The sequence below is a fragment of the Podarcis bocagei genome, assembly GCF_964188305.1.
Source record: "Podarcis bocagei genome assembly, chromosome: 5".
NCBI lineage: Eukaryota > Metazoa > Chordata > Lepidosauria > Squamata > Lacertidae > Podarcis > Podarcis bocagei.
In genome coordinates this window covers 82,738,866-82,758,895 of record NC_138129.1, presented here as the reverse complement: position 1 = coordinate 82,758,895, position 20,030 = coordinate 82,738,866, and the positions used below count along the sequence as shown (strand labels likewise).

Sequence of the window (20,030 nt, the reverse complement as noted above, 5' to 3'; positions counted from 1 at the left end):
ATTGTAAAACCAAAAAAATAAAATAAAATATAATACTTTTATTGTGTGAAGAAAACTAGCACACCAGGGAGAGGATTAAGACAGAGTTCTTTTTAAAATGGATGTACTACTTCTCTGTACACAGGGATTTCATGCATAACTCATTTGATCTGCACGTTGATACTGAACCATTGAGAGCTGCCTCCTCCTCCTTAGTCAGCCATCCCAGTTTGTGAAACGATGAGGAGGCATTGGCCTGCAGCTCCTCACTAATATAAAATCAGGAAAGCTAATTGCTGACCAGTGCTCTGCATTGCCAGTGCAGTTATTCTCAAGGGCTGACCTGGTTAATGGCACAAGAGTTCTACTATTAAAATTTGAAAACTGGAGAGTTCTGTGGACTCAAGACACTGGCAAAGGCCTAATTTTCATCAACGGTGTTAGTTCAATTACTTTTTAAGCCCAGTGTAATTGTTTGTCGTTGTTCAGAGGTTCTTTCACTGGGCCTACCTGAGGAGGTACATGGTTGTGGCGGTGACCAGGGAGTGAAGCAGCCGATAATTGCTTTTGTGCACGGCAAATCCTTCCCCACAGAGCCAGGATACTTTCCTAAGGAGCTACACACCCCTACTGTAGTAATTCCTAACTTTACCACTACCTTTACAGTCCCCTGTGATCTCTCTGAGTACCCAATAGCTACAAACATTGATTCTGATACTTGGAACTGGAATTTTTTGAGCAAAGCATATGTAATATGTAGATGTAAGTTTGGGGATGTAAAACAGGTATATGGCTACTTCTTTGTACAAACCTAAATTCAAAGGTTTTTTTAAAAACAACAACAGCAACATTATTGCTCTTTCTCCACACTGCTGCTGACTGGCTTCCAGAGATCCTTGCAAGGCATACAACTCTTTATGTACAGTGGTACCTCCGGTTACAAACACCTCAGGTTACAAACACTTTGGGTTTCAGACTCCACTAACCTGGAAGTAGTACCTCGGCTTAAGAACTTTACCTCAGGATAAGAACAGAAATTGCGCGCTGGTGGCATGGCAGCAGCGGGAGGCCCTGTTAGCTAAAGTGGTACCTCAGGTTAAGAATGGTTTCAGGTTAAGAATGGACCTCCGGAACGAATTAAGTTTGTAACCAGAGGTACCACTGTACTGTGGCAATACTACATGCACAAAGTTTAGGGCAACAACTAGCACCCTGAATAGCTACATGATCTGTTAATTGCTTGTCTTGAGGGAACTCTTATGTGTGGTTCATGGTGGTAGTTAAATAAATAAATAAATAAATTGTGTCCCCGTCCAGTCTGCTCCGGGAATGATCTGAAGTGACCAAATTGGACATCCATTGAATGTATTTAAACCCCCCCCCCCAAAAAAAACCCCAGGACAGTGTGGCATTAAATATGCCCTGACACAGCAACCAGGTTTTGAGGTGCTGCTGCGGGGGTTGGGGTAGAAATTTGATTCAGTTCACATACATAATCCACACTTTCCAAAGCAACATGTGAACTGAAAATTACCATTCTAAATTTGCACATCTCTGAATTTTGCAGTGCAGTTCTCCAGTCAAATAATGTGTACAAAATTAGGGCAAACTGTACACAGAAATGCACACGTATTTTTAAACAGTGTTTTATAGAATAATGGAATTGTAAATTTGGAAGGGACCCCGAGGGTCATCTAGTCCAACCCTAAAGCATCCATGACAGGTGAACACCCAACCATCTCTTTTAACATTGTATATCACCTTGATATCTCATTATACGATGGTATAAACCTACTTGTATAGTGATAGTGACACTATCTGAACCATTTTGGATCAGCTCGGAAGATCCTGGGAAAGGATGCTTGCAGAATTCAAGAATTCCAATCTGATCTGCCCTGATCTGTAGCTCCTGGACTATAGTGTGGGGCTGGAAGGTAGTTATTCACTGGCTTTTGCACTTTGAATGTAAAAATGTATATTGATGCAGAAAAAGGACAAAATGGATTTATGAATTTATGTGTGTGACGTGGACCAGATGTAGATTTATTCAACCATCTCTATTCTGGGGACTAATTTGAAATGGGGAAGGGATGCAAAAAATCTGGTGTTCACCAAATGGTGGAATTCATCCCATCACTGAAAGTGATTGCCTACAGAGTTACAGTGGTACCTTGGTTTGTAACCGCTTTGGATTACAACCCACTTTTTTTTTGGATTACAACCTTTTTTTGGGGGGGGGAGGCCCCATTGGCAAAAGCACACCTTGGGTTACAACCTGTTTTGGTTTACAAACAGACCTCCAGAACAGATTATGGTTGTAAACCAAGGTACCACTGTATCTTCTTGTAACTTAGGCCAGTCCAATAGCTATGGAATATGGACAGATTACTGTGCACATGTTGATAACTGTTACATGGAAATTTGGAGTTCCTATTAATGTTCAAAGGGATGTATGCACAGTGGTGAGTTACGTGTGTTGTTTTCCCCTAATTGGATCTTTCTGTTTCTTTTAGGGTAGAAATGTTGTGACCCGGGAGCTTGGTTTCTTTCCAAGTGATGCAGTAAAGCCTTGCCCTTGTGTAAGTAGACCCATGTAATTGTGTTTGTCAATGTAATTGTTTTCACAAAAATGTTTGCAGTGAGCTTGCCTGGTTCGTTCCAAGGTTTTTATTAATCCTGCCTAGTGGGATTTACATTATTTTTGTGATTCTTTTTGTTTACACGCTACACTTAATTTTATTTAAAAATGTAACATGGTTATGTTCTTTGTTATTGGGCTTAAAATTGGAAGTCAGAAGGAACCCTGCACAAGAGACAGGCTTAACTCGTCAGAATTTAATAAGTTAAATTGTCTAACTAGTTTTCAAATAAAATACAGTCAAAACCTACAATAAATGTATTGTGCAATAAAACTGCCGTCTTAAAAGTGGGGCAAGAACTCTCCATTTCTAATACATTCCCCAGTCACCTTGGGTTATAGAGAAAGATTAGACCATAATAATGGACTCATAAATGCATCTGAAAACAAGAAAAGCTATCAAACCAGAGCTCTTGGTCCCTTTTGTCATATGTCTGCTTGGTTTGACTTTCCTAGATCCCTTCTCCTTCTTTCCTATCAAAGGCATGCATCACCTCTGAATGTTTTAAATTGCCCACGACTTGCAGCTTGTGCTGTTATAATTTTATCTGCCAGCAAAGCTCTGCATGAGTCAGCTCATTTTATACCAGGTTTGTAGAATCAGACAGTTGGATTAGGACTGGAAGGAGCAACGGTGGTGACTCCAGCTATACGCTGTAACTTTGGACAACCCCCCCCCCCCGCCCATCATTCTCCAGTTGCCCTTGGAATGTTGACTTCAGGATACTATAGTCACACAGTAAGTTCACTGAAGAAATGTGACTCAAAGACAAATTGTTCCTCGTGGCTCTAGCTAGAGATCCATGCCACAAAGGGAGTTTTTAAAGGAAGCTTCCTTGAAGGTGGGGAAACCTAAATAACATGTTAAGGTAGAAATGACTTTTCAGTCTCCTAAAGGACTGTTAGCTGCTAAGAGTGAGCAATTTCCATTACCCAAGTCTTTCCAGTTTTACTGTAGTGGAAACCTATAATAGCGGGCAATTCCATATCTGATTTTTAAAAAAGGATCCAGTGAGGTTAGATTTATAGGAGCCACTTTTTGACCACAACTGAAGCACCAGAATACAAATAACAACATAGAAGTCGTAAGTATGGCAAATTCTGGATGAGGATCTTTGCTTCTACAATAACATATGCAGTTTTGCATTTATGTTAAATCAGGCCTGCCATGTGTACCCAGCATGTAGGGGCTTTTTGCTGGGGCTCATGTGCCCCAAACAAGGCCCACAGGATTGGGATGTTGCCTGCTCTACCTGGTACCCACTGCCACTTGACTGTATCTACACTGGTCTGGAAAAATGCAACCCTCCCGATGTAATATAGGTCTTAATGCAATTTCCCATTGATGATGATCGCTGCTCTACAGCGCCCTCTGGTGACGCATATTTGCTCCTTGCTCCCTCTCCTTACTCACTTACCCAGAAGCTGTGAAGAAGTGATTTGACAACTAAGCAGATGCTCAGCTCCTGGCCTGCTGATTGTAAACTTGTAAGTGAGCAAAGGGAAGGGAGATGCTGCAACTTCCTCCTCTTGCTTTTGAATATCCTTGTTGCCAGAGAATTATACCCTAGCCACTGCCAGGTAAGCATCCTTGCACGTGAGCAGAAGGGCAGTGTTGGTGCTGCCGGGGCTACAAGTGGCAGTAGGTGCTCAACAATTTGGGGGGCTTTCTAAAATAAAATATGAACAGTTCCAGTGGCTTCTTAAAATTTTGGGGTGTCCTGGTTTTTCCTTTTTGAAATATGGCAACCCTACCAGATACGCTGAAGGTATTCAAGTGTAATGTAATGTGTCATTTGTTCCTAAAGGGTTCCAAACCTCCTTCTGAACTCTAGTTTTAAATTGTGAACAATCCATTTGTAGGCAGTGCTTCTTTTCATTCCTGTTCTTGAGCTTCTTCTGAAGCAAGTACATAATGTTTCACAGCTACAATTTTCTTACGCGATATAACGTTCCATAGAGAGGTCCACAAAAGCTATTTGAATGTTGTCATGTGTGCACCAATTGCACATGTGCTTCCCCCCTTTCTCTCTTTTGAATCCATGTGCAAGTAGCAAAAAAAAGGAAAAAGGAAAAAGAAACAAAAAGGAGAAACACCTAAAAGCAAAACTCAGCAAAGCCCCAAAGCAAAATGAAAATTACCGCCTAAGGTACAGTTTTCAGTGAAATGCATTCTTATCAGGGAGAAGTTAAGTCATGAAGCTTGCATAAATTTGCAATATGAATAAACATCAATTTTCAGCGTATTACAGGCAGACTCTTGCTAGAAAGATAAATTGATGCTTCAGCACTGTTCACCTGGAAGGGCAAAGTATAAACATTCCCTTATGACAAATGATAACGGAGATGAGGAAACATCTATCAAATTTTCAGTGCACCATCGCTTTTACTATTATTATTAAATAACAGCCTTTACAACCAGCCCATATAAAAGTGCCCAGAAACAGTATAAAATACATACATCAAAAGGCATGAAGAATAAATATTGAATGAAAAATGGTTGAGGTCTGGAATATCTATACTATGGTGTGCTCTCAGATACACTGATAAAGCATTTTTTCTATCTGCAGTATGGAATATGTGGCAGCAAAAAGTCTTCTGTATTGGATAAATAACAGCTTATAATTCACTTTATTTCTTTCCATTTTTGTTGCGGTTAGTTACCATATGTAATCTGCACTATTTATTATCTCGACAGTCCTGTGATGATGATATCATTCCAGGGTTCGGGATTGCTTTGTATATTACAGTTTAGCAGATATGCCATGGCATACCCTGTACAGAGAGGAGGCGGTGGTGGTGATGTTATTCACTGTGCATGTGAAATAGACAGACGATGGTGATAAATATCCTTTATTTATATCCTGAATGTGTGCAGTTGCAAAACAGTTATAAATACGTAGATCCACCAACAAATGCAATAAAACATTCCTCTAAATTAAAACTGGCAATTTTGCACCATATATAGCAGAACAACCAAAAACAGATGGAATAGTAGAATCAGTAAACCAACCATTAAAATCTTGCCAAAGCAGTAGTCTGGGGCCCAGGCTTAAACATGCCATAGCACCACACTTGCATCTCCATCAGTGTGTATGAGTACAAGGGGAAAGAGCCTGGGGTAAGGTGGGGCTTCTGCTTCATCCTGGCAACATCTACAGAAATATCTACAGAATATCTACAGAAATATCTACAGAATATCTACAGAAGCCACTCGTTTCCCAGGCAGAAATATCACTCTCAAAATAACTTGGCTCCTCCACCCAATCTTCCCTTTTCCCCTTTTAAATAAATGCTGTTGATATATAGAGTTTAGTACAGGCATCGGCAACATGGTGCTGTGCCAGTATTGCTGGACTACAACTCCCATCATCTCTGACCATTGGCCATGCTGGCTTAGGCTGATGAGAGTTGGAGTCTACACCATATGGTTTGGCTGGATACTTTAAACAACTCTGTATTTGTACATGTTTCAGTAGATGGTGATTATTTTATTTTTATGTGTATCCTACCTATTTGACTGGGTTGCCCCAGCCACTCTGGGCAGCTTCCAACAAAATATAAAAACTTCAAACATTTTAAGACTTCCCTATACAGGGCTGCATTCATTCAGATGTCTTCTGACTGTCGTGTCGCTGTTTATCTCCTTGACGTACACAGGGAGGGCGTTCCACAGGGTTGGCGCCACTACCGAGAAGGCCGTCTGTCTGGTTCCCTGTAACTTCATTTCTCGTAGTGAGAGAACCGCCCGAAGGCCCTCAGAGCTGGACCTCAGTGTCCAGGCTGGACGATGGGGGTGGAGACGCTCCTTGAGATATACAAAGCTGAGGCTGATCAACACCAACACTTTGAATTGTGCTCGGAAATGTACTGGGAGCCAGTGAAAATCCTTTAGGACCGGTGTAATATGGTCCCGGTGGCCACTCCCAGTCCCAGTCTAGCTGCTGTATTCTGTATTAGTTGTAGCTTCCGAGTCAATTTCAAAGGTAGTCCCACATAGATGACCATTTTATTGGCTGAAGTAGGAAAATTTATTACCAAATGTAATTAATGCAGACACCCATTATATATATAGCGGGGTGTGGGTGGGCATAGTCAGGTTTCTAAAGTTGTCACCTATCATAATTAAGTAGCTGTGCAGATGTATTTATGTGAACCAGTGCTGTAATAACACATTGTTTTAGTCATTAATTTTAAATAATGGGTAGAATTATAGGATTTCCTCAATTTTATGATCATTTATATCCTTGTCTTAAAGCCGTAGCACAACGCTATTTATTCAATAGAGTACATTACAATATTATGCATGTAATTTATTTTTTCTCTTTTAATTTTTTTCAATATTAGGTTCCTAAACCAGTAGACTATTCTTCCCAGCCATGGTGAGTGCTTCCAAACTATGCTTGTTTTCATTTTTGGTGGTGCCTGGGAGTTTAAATAAATAGCCCGAGCAAAAAAACCTGTTATTAATAGCAATCTAATTTGTTGTAGTTTAACCTTTCTGATCTCCTGCAGAAGGCATTTTGTTGCAATGTAGGCAAAAATAATTGAATATATGCACTGCCTGACGGCATTTTTCATAAGTTTACCATACTTTATGATTTTGACAGTCTGTTTATACCAATTTCTCTCTCTCTCTCTCTCTCTCTCTCTCTCTCTCTCTCTCTCTCTCTCTCTCTCTCACACACACACACACACACACACACACACTAACTATCCCTTAGAGTGAAATCTAAGAATCTCATGCCAAATCTTAGATGAGACAGTCCCTGATCACCAGCATACTCTTTCTGTTGTTGTTGTTGTTGTTGTTGTTGTTTTACTGCCCTTCATCAAGAGAATAAAATACAAGATAAAACTCCTCTATGCAAGTTCATGAACCCCAGCCACACCCCTCCTTACAGGTTCCCCTGATCTCAGTTTGTGGATGAGAGAGGTCTCATAGACATTGGAGGAATAGATAGTGATGTATCTATTCAGCCCAAGTGCACATGGGAAGTAAGCATTTTGCTTGCAAATTCCAGTTTCTGTTTGTCTTTGAGCTGCCTGGCTTCCTGGAACCTCCTGTTTGGTGGAAGGACCGTAGCTAAGTGACAGAGCATCTGCTTTTCAAGCAGAAGCTCCCCAGTTCAGTCCTGGCATCTCTGGCTTGGGCTGGAAGAGGTTCCCTGTCTGAAACCCTAGAAAGCCTCTCCCATCAGCATAGATAACAGAGGGACCAATATTCCTACCAGTATAAAACAGGTTCCTTTCTTGTCAACTAATTGGTATTCATTTTCCAAATTTTTAACAAATTAACAACAAATTAATTCAAATTTAACACAACATTTAAAATGGACTTTTCCACCCCCCCTTCAATATGCTTCTTTCCCCTCCCTCCTTTGCTGGTCACAATAAGATACTTTTTCTTAATTTCTAATAGTTTTTCATCAATTCCTGTTTCCATCAGCTGTGCATGTTCAATTCTTGCTTAGATATTTACCTAACTAGTTTCCCAATATAAAACAGCTTCCTATGTTTGAATGGCCATCCACAATGATGTTGATGATAAATCAGGATCATGTGTTATATGCAAGCATATCATGTGATGCTTCCCCAACTTTTGAGAACTGTCTCTCTCACACACAAAACTCTTCTAAGGGACAGGGGATTCTTATGCATCTCTGATGAAATACAGTAACTCAGCAGATGTACTGGTCCTCACAAGCCACGGATAGGTGAAGGAGACTCATCCAGAACCTCACAGAAGCCATTAATTATTATTGCACAGCAGTGGTTATTGCAAGTTACACTATTATGTCTTGGCACATTTTGGAATGACTAAGATATTGGTTATACTGCAATGAAGGAATCTGTATATTGTACCCAGCACTATTTTTCTAGGGAAAGAGGTGCTGGAACTGACTATGAACGCCACCCTCATTCTCTTAGAATGGCAATGGTGTCTACCCGAGAGGTGCTGGAACTGAGTTCCAGTTGAAAAAAAGCCCTGATTGTACCTATACTAGAATTCCTGTTCTAATCATAGAAGCAAAGTGCCATTGCATTCACTCCAGTAAGCAGACATGCCTTTCATGTACAAAACACCTTTGTAGACCCCACACATGTGAAATGGTTCTGTGCTTGCAGCCCATCGGCTGGAATCCTAAGTCCGCAATTGGTACGATGCAACACAGTCTATCTAGTCTTTTATATATTGTATGTGTTTGGATTATTAATGTATTTGGATGACTCTGTATGATTTTATTGTCTAAACTTATGCCATTAGAGGCTAATAACAATAATAACAATAATAATAACAATGTAACACAGTCGAGTGAATGAAATTCCATAATTGGATTCGCCACTGAGTATGTAGCGACCAACTTAATAGTGGTGGGTATCAGTTGCTGAAGAATAAATATCAGGACGTGCATAGTCCACCCCTAGCCAAGCTCATGATTCTTGCTGGTGCAATCATTTATTCTGTTTCAGTGCTAGGTCGTGAACTATGTGGAAGGGCCTGGGAACATGCCACAAAACTTCAGCAAATCTTAATTTCCCCCACAACGCCACCTTGCAAGCTGCTTGCCAAACCAGCCGAAAACCCCAGCCTCGCTTGCGATGGGGTGGGTGGAGCTATGAGCTGCTCAGCTCACGGACATGCCCCTGCAAAGTGCCTTTGGCTCATCTGCTTAGTGTCCATTTTTAAGGAAAGTGTAGTTAGTAACTTCACACACTTTGTTGCAGGTATGCTGGAATGATGGAAAGGCCGCAAGCAGAGACTGAACTTATTAACCGGGTAAACAGCACATACTTAGTGCGGTATAGGACTACGGAATCGGGAGAATATGCCATCAGCATTAGCATTAAGTAAGTGAGAATTAATTCCCGCCTCCTGCAAAAGCATTTATCCTTTCCATTATTGTTTTAGCTCTTGTGTGAATAGATGTGCTCAATAGACGACATTCTCATTGCCTGCTTCAGTTACATTTTGCGAAAAATAATATATTCTGTCATTTATGAAAATCTGGATAGTTTGAGAAATACCTTTGCCATGTTGATACAACTCATGAAACTTTTATTGAAGGTCAGGGTTCCCTAATCCAGCACAAGGATAGTTAAATATACAGTGAAGCGTTTTTGCTTGTAAATCACGCCTTGTGAGTATATGTGTGTGTGTGTGTGTGTGTGTGTTAGTCAGGATCTGCTGCTGCACAGACACAAATGCTCTTGCATTGCAACTGTGCTGCATTTCAGTCTGCACATCCTTCTTCATCTCCCACAAAGCCATTCAGGTTCATTTCCTTTGGTCTTCAGGCATCTTCTTTTGTTAGTAATCTGTTCAATGGAGGCTGTGGTGCAGTGCACTAATTAATGTATGAGTTAGGACACAAATGACTTTATGCTAGTTAGCATAAGGTGATTTAGTGGTCCATTTGCATTTTAACTAGAAAATGTTTAAAATTGATTTGACTACCAGCTGAAGTCAAATAGAATATTTCCCTTGAATTGATTGCAAATGGAAACAAGCTTAACGTCTAAGGAATATTAATTTTAAATAAAGCTGCCGGTCTGTTTTGTCAATATGAAGTTGAATGCAATCAGCATTACAGGATCCCATAATCAGATCTTGCTGGGAGGCCTTTTCTAAAATCTGAATTGAGTCTGCATCTTGAGCCAAACCCTAATAAATGTGTTTTGTTAATTAGGTGTCAAGGGTGTATTGGCATGGATATACATTTTGTCTTAAGAATTTATTTGTGTAGTGGTGGGGCATGCCCTCAAGTAATTTATTGATTGTTGCTGATTAAAAACACATTTATATTCATGTTATTCATTGCCCATAGGTACAATAATGAAGTGAAGCACATAAAGATTTTCACAAGAGATTGCTTTTTTCACATTGCAGAAAATAGGAAATTTAAAAGTTTAATGGTAAGCATCAGTTTTGATTTCTCTCTTTGTGAATATATCATCTAACTTTATCTTTTTGAAAACTGATTCTTTGCATTTCTAGAAAAAAATACACAAGAACAATGCTAAAACAGTCAGTATATTTTTTTACTGTTAGAATACTTAATATGGCTTCAGTGAATTGGTTAGCTTCTAAGACTGTTTGCATTCACAATCCTGGTGATCAAGTGGTAATTAAAAAGTTGAATCTGTCTTCCAACTGAGGCAACAAATGCAACCAAGCACTGTAGAGCTGTCTACCCCCCCATCCCCAGCCCAGTAGCTAAGTGGAAGAAGACTGCCCTTTATCAGAACACATTTCCAGGTCATCAAGCAACATGCGTATATGTTGCAGATAAACAGATCAAACTGCCTTGGTTTATTTATATGGTTTTTATCCCTAGCAAATCAGTCACCCTACAAACATGTCAAAAATACAGGATATAGTCTTTCTCTATACTGCTAGTTTTTTCTTTGATTTGTCCTACTAGTAACGTTCCGAAGTTTGTGGTGTTTCATTATACTAATTAAAATATTAATAATATACTTAATCATGAATCTCCAGGCAATCCATCCTACTAGATGATTAGAATTATTTTGATCTGTAACAGATAAAATAAAAATGTAGTTTACTTTTTTCTCCCAATGCGTGGATTTTGTAGCAGCAGGTTAATGATAGAGAAATGAAGTAGTTTTCATACAATGCATAATAATCAGTGGAATTCACTGTTGAGATGGAAATGTCAAAAAACAGTTTTTTGATGGATTGGGTAAATTCAAGGTCCACTAATGATCCCTTTATGTTCACAAACACTATTGTCTCTCGTAGTAGATAGGTAGCCGTGTTGGTCTGCCATAGTCAAAATAAAAAAATTCCTTCCAGTAGCACCTTAAAGACCAACTAAGTTAGTTCTTGGTATGAGCTTTCGTGTGCATGCACACTTCTTCAGATACCCATACCAAGCTCATACCAAGAACTAACTTAGTTGGTCTTTAAGGTGCTACTGGAAGGAATTTTTTTATTTTGACTATTGTCTCTCAGTAACCAAAAGATGGATGAGTTATATATTCTTGCAGTTTCTGAATTTGCTTCTCAGGGATTTGTTTGGTAGTGGTATTAGATGTGATGACTCATTCTTCCTTTTGTCGTGCTACTTTGGTGCAGTCTTAAATGGGGACTTTTCCAAAGAAGTGTGTGTGTCACCAATTCTTCCCCTTTTTTATGCAAATTGTTGTATCTGAAGTAGTCCTGAGCAATCATTTGGGGTGGAGCTTTGGTCCAGTCAAACCGTGCGATTATTGTGTTTCATAAATAACAGAACATTTCCCCTCTGCTTATTTGGTCTAAAGCTTGCCCTCATTGATTTTGCTTTTAGAGACTTAAAAGTGGCTGAATAGAATGAGAATATTGAATGAATTGCTGATGAGAGAGCAGTTTATGCATTATGCTTCCATTGTGCAAAGCAAAAAGCAGTGATTTGAAAGAACGGAATGATTAGATGTTATGCTAAACATTTTTATAAACAACTTGGATGATGGAATAGGGGATGCTCATCAAATTTGCAGATGACATCAAACTGGGAGGGGAACTAATGCTGCAGAAGACAGAATTGGGATTCAAGATGACTGGGCCCAAACAAAATAAATTTCAATTGGGACAAAAGTAAGGCTCTACATTTAAGCAGGAAGAACCAGCTGCACAAATATAAAATGGGGGACATCTGGCTTTTCAGTATTACATGTGAAAAGGACCTAGGGGTCTTAGTAGACCACAAGCTTAACATGAGTCAGCAGTGTGAGGCAGCAGCAAAAAAAGCTAATGCTGTTATAGGCTGCCATCAACAGAAGTTCAGTGTCCCAATCTAGGGAAGTCATAGTGCTGCTCTAATCTGCCTTGGTCAGACCACACCTGGAGTACTGTGTCTAGTTCTGAGAATATTGACAAGCTGGAACATGTGCAGGGGAGGGTGACCAAGATGATCAAGGGTCTCGAAACCAAGCTTTAAGAGGAACAGTTGAAGGAGTTGGGTATGTTTAGCCTAGAAAAGAGGAGACTGAGAGGAGATATGATAGCCATATTCAGATATCTAAAGGGCTGCCACATGGGAGATGGAGCAAGTTTGCTTTATCCTGCTCCTGAGGATAGGACCTAAACCAGTGGCTTCAAGTTACAAGAAAGAAGATTCCGACTATACATCGAACTGTTCAACAGTGCAACAGACTCTGTCGGAAGGTGGTGGACTCTCCTTCCTTGGAGGTTTTTAAGCAAATGTTGGATGGTCATTTGTCATGGATGCTTAATTGAGGTCCCTTCCCTGCAAGGTGTTGGACTAGACTAGCTGACCATTGGGGTCTCTTCTAACTCCACAATTCTGTGACTCTATGATTTTGCTTTGATCTCTGAACTTACCTCTTAGCATAACCAGAATTCAGGGATCATGCTCAGTCTGCTTGTACAAGGAATTTCAGAGATTTCTTTAAAATGTCTCTTGCATTCTTCCCAGATCCCTGTATCTTTATGACAGTGATAACTAATACTATTTTGAGGAGGTGTTGCCTCCACTACAGCCTTTAAAATGTAACAGAATGAGGTGTTGAATTAAGTTTTCCGGAATAAGTTTGCCCAGAATAAATGATTATCATGTGATGCGATGGAAGGGAACATATTGATTTCATTTAGGTTTTGCTATTTTTTGTGTGTATTGTGTTAAATTACTCTGTCAGGAGTTAAGATCAGCCAGGCTGACCATCATTTGTGTCCCATCAGTGGGATTTGTGCATTGGGTGTGGTGTGGTGTGGTGTGGTGGGCTTCCCCATGTAGCATCCCAGCTCTGGAACTTCCTATCCCAGCCATAGGCAAACTCAGCCCTCCAGATGTTTTGGGACTGCAACTCCCATCATCCCTAGCTAACAGGACCAGTGGTCAGGGATGATGGGAGTTGTAGTCCCAAAACATCTGGAGGGCCAAGTTTGCCTATGCCTGTCCTGTCCCTTGAAATTTGGTTTGCATCGTCACTGCTGTTGTTTAGTCACCAGCTCAAAAGATGGCTTTAAACACAGGTGTTTGGGTGTTAACCCTGATGTTCCTTGGATAATAATAATAATAATAATAATAATTTATTATTTATACCCCGCCCATCTGGCTGGGCCTCCCCAGCCACTCTGGGCGGCTTCCATAAAAACCAAAAATACAATAAAATATCACACGTTAAAAGCTTCCCTGAACAGGGCTGCCTTAAGATGTCTCCTGAATGTCAGGTACTTGTTTATCGCTTTGACATCTGCTGGAAGGGCGTTCCACAGGGCGGGCGCCACTACCGAGAAGGCCCTCTGCCTGGTTCCCTGTAGCTTTGCTTCTCGCAATGAGGGAACCGCCAGAAGGCCCTCGGCGCTGGACCTCAGCGTCCGGGCAGAATGATATATTTGTAGTGTATCTTAGAGTTATTTTTTATGATTTTATCAGTATTGCAATTTCCTTGAAATTGTTTTTACTCGTCTTGAGATCTTTGGCTTATAAGGGCATGATAGAAATGATCCAGTTATATGTTTGATTGCCTCTGTAACTCAGATGATGCTTATCCCAAAACAAGCATCCCACCTAACTTGCAGTCCACAAAAACACTGGCAAGGAGGTCAGGTCAGCTGCCCATCCCTGTTCTGGCAGTGGCTTTTCTCTCTGACTCAAGTGAATTGATAACAACAGGGGGCCCAGGCAGGCTTTAAAGTTTGTTTAAGTGATTAATGCAAATGAGGTGTGGAGATATAAGAAACTGGAAAAGTGCTTAGGGTGGGGCCCCAATTATCACATCTTTGCTAACTGGAGCTTGCAGGGATTCCAGAATAAAAACCAAGGGAAGGGTGTGCCTGCTGAGCTTGATTTCCTTCATAAATGCAAGTTAGAACAAATATTTAGAATTCTAAAATTTCAAACTGTTGCCCTGAAATGTAAGAGACTAAAATCCCCCAAAGATAAATAATTAAAAGTAGAAGAACTAGTGAAGAAAAGAGTCGTGCAAGGGGTGTAGGTACGTGCTTATCTTCCTTTAGATTTTAAAAGTTCTTTGTAGGGTCATCTGGCTTATCATTAGAAATGCATGGTCTGCTTTACATCAGGCAGGAGAATTTTTGTTAGATGTGTTTTAAAACCTGCTCCTCTGCATGGTTATTCAGAGGCAAGTCACACTGAGTTCAGTTTACTCCCTTGTAGTTGTGTAAAGGACTTTCAAGGCCACAATGAAAGCCCAAGGCAGATCGTCTTATATGACAAAAACCTTTTCAATCCTGATTCCTGAATAAGAAACAAACCCCAGAGTGTAGCTCTTCCTGGAGCATAGTTGCCAACTCCCTGGGGCCCTGGGTGCCTGAGCACCCACAAAATTCCCCATGAAGGGACCAGGCACCCACAAATTTAGGTGACAGGGCTGCATGGCACCCACAGCCCTAGGCACCCATGGTCACGGGGGGCAAGCTGGGACTTGCCCTGAAGGCAGAAGTTGAATGCATGTAGCACTTTTTCATACTGAACAGTATTTGGAACATGAGACTGAAGTGTGCCTCCAATAAAAACCCAAAACAGCTGTGCCTTGACTATCTTGGGGTTTGGAAAATGTTCACATATGAACTGTTTGGTAGAACCAGAAAATGACAGCATCCCCAAAACTCAATACAAGTGCCATCTGGAAATGTTATATAATTTATCTTGATTGATTTTACTACCTTTTTGTCCCGGCTTTGCTCCAAAGAGCTCAGGGTGACTTGCAGGTTCCTTCCCCTATAGCAGGCATAGGTAAACTCAGCCCCCCCCCCGATGTTTTGGGACTACATCTCCCATCAACCTTGACCACTGGTCTTGTTAGCGAGGGATGATGGGAGTTGTAGTCCCAAAATATCTGGAGGGCTGAGTTTGCCTGTACCTGCCCTACAGCAACCTTATGCAGAGAGAGAGAGGGAGGGAGGGAGGGGAGAGAGAGAGAGAGAGAAGTACTGAGGCTCGTGAGTTTCATGACTCAGTGAGAATTCGATTCTGGATCCTCTGTGGTCTTTGGCACTCAAAGCACTGCACTATACTGACTCTCAAAGGGGAATTTGGAATCTGTACATTTGAGTAGTTTGTCTTGTTGCTTGCACTTTTGGGGAGTCAAAATGGTGCATGCTGTTCAAGATCATGTGATACGGCAGTGAATTATAATAAACACTTCAGTCTTGCAGAGCAGACATGCAAGCTACAGTTATCACTTTCAAACTGAAGCTCTTAGTTTATCATCACTGACACAGAGGTGTACCTTATAGTTCCATCATCACCTTTCATTTTGCATGCATCTTCTGATACACAGGTGGCTCTTGAAAGTGTGCTTTATGCCTTCCAAAGATAACAGGAGATGCTGCCTTGACCGGTTCTTAATGCCATCTGATGAATTATTTTTAAAAACCCTTCTTATCACAGTTCATCTTCTTTGAAAGTCAGCAGTTGTTGTTTCCAAGAGTCCTGATGTCTTGTGCGCTTAGTAAGAATCTTGTAGGCTAGCCTTTTTTTCCACTGTTTGAAAGCCAGCAGAAAGTGGGGAGGTGAGATGGTGGCTTGTTCACAGACAGCTGACCTGCCGTTTTTGGGAACATTTGAAAGGTACAGGAAGAGGGAAGCAATCCTTTGACAAGGAGAACTGGAGCTTCCTTGCACACAGATGTTCGACACACACATAGACATGGGCACACACAGTATTCAGCTTAGCCCTATTTTGGCTTTCAGGCAAACTGTGGAAGAGAAGGGAGCACACATGTAAGCCCCACCCTATACCCCGAAGTGTGCCAGCTGTGTTTTAAACATGAAGGTTTGAAGAAGAAGCGTTCCTGACCGCAGGGATCTTTGGAGCGTGTTCAACTGAATGCATGGGGGTCTAATGTGGTGCCAGAGCATGTGGGGCATTTGGAGTTGGGCTGGTATACACACCCCTGTCTTCCTCCACAATTTAAGCCCTTATGTGTTTGCTCAAACACCTGAATAGGGCTGATGTCTAATAAGAAACTGAACCCGCGTGAGGCCTTATTAACCGGGTAAACAGCACATACTTAGTGCGGTATAGGACTACGGAATCGGGAGAATATGCCATCAGCATTAGCATTAAGTAAGTGAGAATTAATTCCCGCCTCCTGCAAAAGCATTTATCCTTTCCATTATTGTTTTAGCTCTTGTGTGAATAGATGTGCTCAATAGACGACATTCTCATTGCCTGCTTCAGTTACATTTTGCGAAAAATAATATATTCTGTCATTTATGAAAATCTGGATAGTTTGAGAAATACCTTTGCCATGTTGATACAACTCATGAAACTTTTATTGAAGGTCAGGGTTCCCTAATCCAGCACAAGGATAGTTAAATATACAGTGAAGCGTTTTTGCTTGTAAATCACGCCTTGTGAGTATATGTGTGTGTGTGTGTGTGTGTGTGTTAGTCAGGATCTGCTGCTGCACAGACACAAATGCTCTTGCATTGCAACTGTGCTGCATTTCAGTCTGCACATCCTTCTTCATCTCCCACAAAGCCATTCAGGTTCATTTCCTTTGGTCTTCAGGCATCTTCTTTTGTTAGTAATCTGTTCAATGGAGGCTGTGGTGCAGTGCACTAATTAATGTATGAGTTAGGACACAAATGACTTTATGCTAGTTAGCATAAGGTGATTTAGTGGTCCATTTGCATTTTAACTAGAAAATGTTTAAAATTGATTTGACTACCAGCTGAAGTCAAATAGAATATTTCCCTTGAATTGATTGCAAATGGAAACAAGCTTAACGTCTAAGGAATATTAATTTTAAATAAAGCTGCCGGTCTGTTTTGTCAATATGAAGTTGAATGCAATCAGCATTACAGGATCCCATAATCAGATCTTGCTGGGAGGCCTTTTCTAAAATCTGAATTGAGTCTGCATCTTGAGCCAAACCCTAATAAATGTGTTTTGTTAATTAGGTGTCAAGGGTGTATTGGCATGGATATACATTTTGTCTTAAGAATTTATTTGTGTAGTGGTGGGGCATGCCCTCAAGTAATTTATTGATTGTTGCTGATTAAAAACACATTTATATTCATGTTATTCATTGCCCATAGGTACAATAATGAAGTGAAGCACATAAAGATTTTCACAAGAGATTGCTTTTTTCACATTGCAGAAAATAGGAAATTTAAAAGTTTAATGGTAAGCATCAGTTTTGATTTCTCTCTTTGTGAATATATCATCTAACTTTATCTTTTTGAAAACTGATTCTTTGCATTTCTAGAAAAAAATACACAAGAACAATGCTAAAACAGTCAGTATATTTTTTTACTGTTAGAATACTTAATATGGCTTCAGTGAATTGGTTAGCTTCTAAGACTGTTTGCATTCACAATCCTGGTGATCAAGTGGTAATTAAAAAGTTGAATCTGTCTTCCAACTGAGGCAACAAATGCAACCAAGCACTGTAGAGCTGTCTACCCCCCCATCCCCAGCCCAGTAGCTAAGTGGAAGAAGACTGCCCTTTATCAGAACACATTTCCAGGTCATCAAGCAACATGCGTATATGTTGCAGATAAACAGATCAAACTGCCTTGGTTTATTTATATGGTTTTTATCCCTAGCAAATCAGTCACCCTACAAACATGTCAAAAATACAGGATATAGTCTTTCTCTATACTGCTAGTTTTTTCTTTGATTTGTCCTACTAGTAACGTTCCGAAGTTTGTGGTGTTTCATTATACTAATTAAAATATTAATAATATACTTAATCATGAATCTCCAGGCAATCCATCCTACTAGATGATTAGAATTATTTTGATCTGTAACAGATAAAATAAAAATGTAGTTTACTTTTTTCTCCCAATGCGTGGATTTTGTAGCAGCAGGTTAATGATAGAGAAATGAAGTAGTTTTCATACAATGCATAATAATCAGTGGAATTCACTGTTGAGATGGAAATGTCAAAAAACAGTTTTTTGATGGATTGGGTAAATTCAAGGTCCACTAATGATCCCTTTATGTTCACAAACACTATTGTCTCTCGTAGTAGATAGGTAGCCGTGTTGGTCTGCCATAGTCAAAATAAAAAAATTCCTTCCAGTAGCACCTTAAAGACCAACTAAGTTAGTTCTTGGTATGAGCTTTCGTGTGCATGCACACTTCTTCAGATACCCATACCAAGCTCATACCAAGAACTAACTTAGTTGGTCTTTAAGGTGCTACTGGAAGGAATTTTTTTATTTTGACTATTGTCTCTCAGTAACCAAAAGATGGATGAGTTATATATTCTTGCAGTTTCTGAATTTGCTTCTCAGGGATTTGTTTGGTAGTGGTATTAGATGTGATGACTCATTCTTCCTTTTGTCGTGCTACTTTGGTGCAGTCTTAAATGGGGACTTTTCCAAAGAAGTGTGTGTGTCACCAATTCTTCCCCTTTTTTATGCAAATTGTTGTATCTGAAGTAGTCCTGAGCAATCATTTGGGGTGGAGCTTTGGTCCAGTCAAACCGTGCGATTATTGTGTTTCATAAATAACAGAACATTTCCCCTCTGCTTATTTGGTCTAAAGCTTGCCCTCATTGATTTTGCTTTTAGAGACTTAAAAGTGGCTGAATAGAATGAGAATATTGAATGAATTGCTGATGAGAGAGCAGTTTATGCATTATGCTTCCATTGTGCAAAGCAAAAAGCAGTGATTTGAAAGAACGGAATGATTAGATGTTATGCTAAACATTTTTATAAACAACTTGGATGATGGAATAGGGGATGCTCATCAAATTTGCAGATGACATCAAACTGGGAGGGGAACTAATGCTGCAGAAGACAGAATTGGGATTCAAGATGACTGGGCCCAAACAAAATAAATTTCAATTGGGACAAAAGTAAGGCTCTACATTTAAGCAGGAAGAACCAGCTGCACAAATATAAAATGGGGGACATCTGGCTTTTCAGTATTACATGTGAAAAGGACCTAGGGGTCTTAGTAGACCACAAGCTTAACATGAGTCAGCAGTGTGAGGCAGCAGCAAAAAAAGCTAATGCTGTTATAGGCTGCCATCAACAGAAGTTCAGTGTCCCAATCTAGGGAAGTCATAGTGCTGCTCTAATCTGCCTTGGTCAGACCACACCTGGAGTACTGTGTCTAGTTCTGAGAATATTGACAAGCTGGAACATGTGCAGGGGAGGGTGACCAAGATGATCAAGGGTCTCGAAACCAAGCTTTAAGAGGAACAGTTGAAGGAGTTGGGTATGTTTAGCCTAGAAAAGAGGAGACTGAGAGGAGATATGATAGCCATATTCAGATATCTAAAGGGCTGCCACATGGGAGATGGAGCAAGTTTGCTTTATCCTGCTCCTGAGGATAGGACCTAAACCAGTGGCTTCAAGTTACAAGAAAGAAGATTCCGACTATACATCGAACTGTTCAACAGTGCAACAGACTCTGTCGGAAGGTGGTGGACTCTCCTTCCTTGGAGGTTTTTAAGCAAATG

At 40.3% G+C, this 20,030-nt stretch overlaps 1 protein-coding gene across 2 annotated transcripts in view; it reads left to right on the top strand.

Moving 5' to 3' along the window:
* Positions 1 to 20,030, top strand: part of VAV3 (vav guanine nucleotide exchange factor 3) — a 193,820-nt gene that overhangs the window by 150,029 nt on the left and 23,761 nt on the right. For both annotated transcript variants that reach the window (XM_081195080.1, XM_081195081.1), the window contains exons 21-24: positions 2,493 to 2,558; positions 6,965 to 6,999; positions 9,347 to 9,469; positions 10,447 to 10,534. In XM_081195080.1, the coding sequence (XP_081051206.1) occupies positions 2,493 to 2,558; positions 6,965 to 6,999; positions 9,347 to 9,469; positions 10,447 to 10,534 (312 nt within the window). The remainder of the gene's footprint in view (positions 1 to 2,492; positions 2,559 to 6,964; positions 7,000 to 9,346; positions 9,470 to 10,446; positions 10,535 to 20,030) is intronic.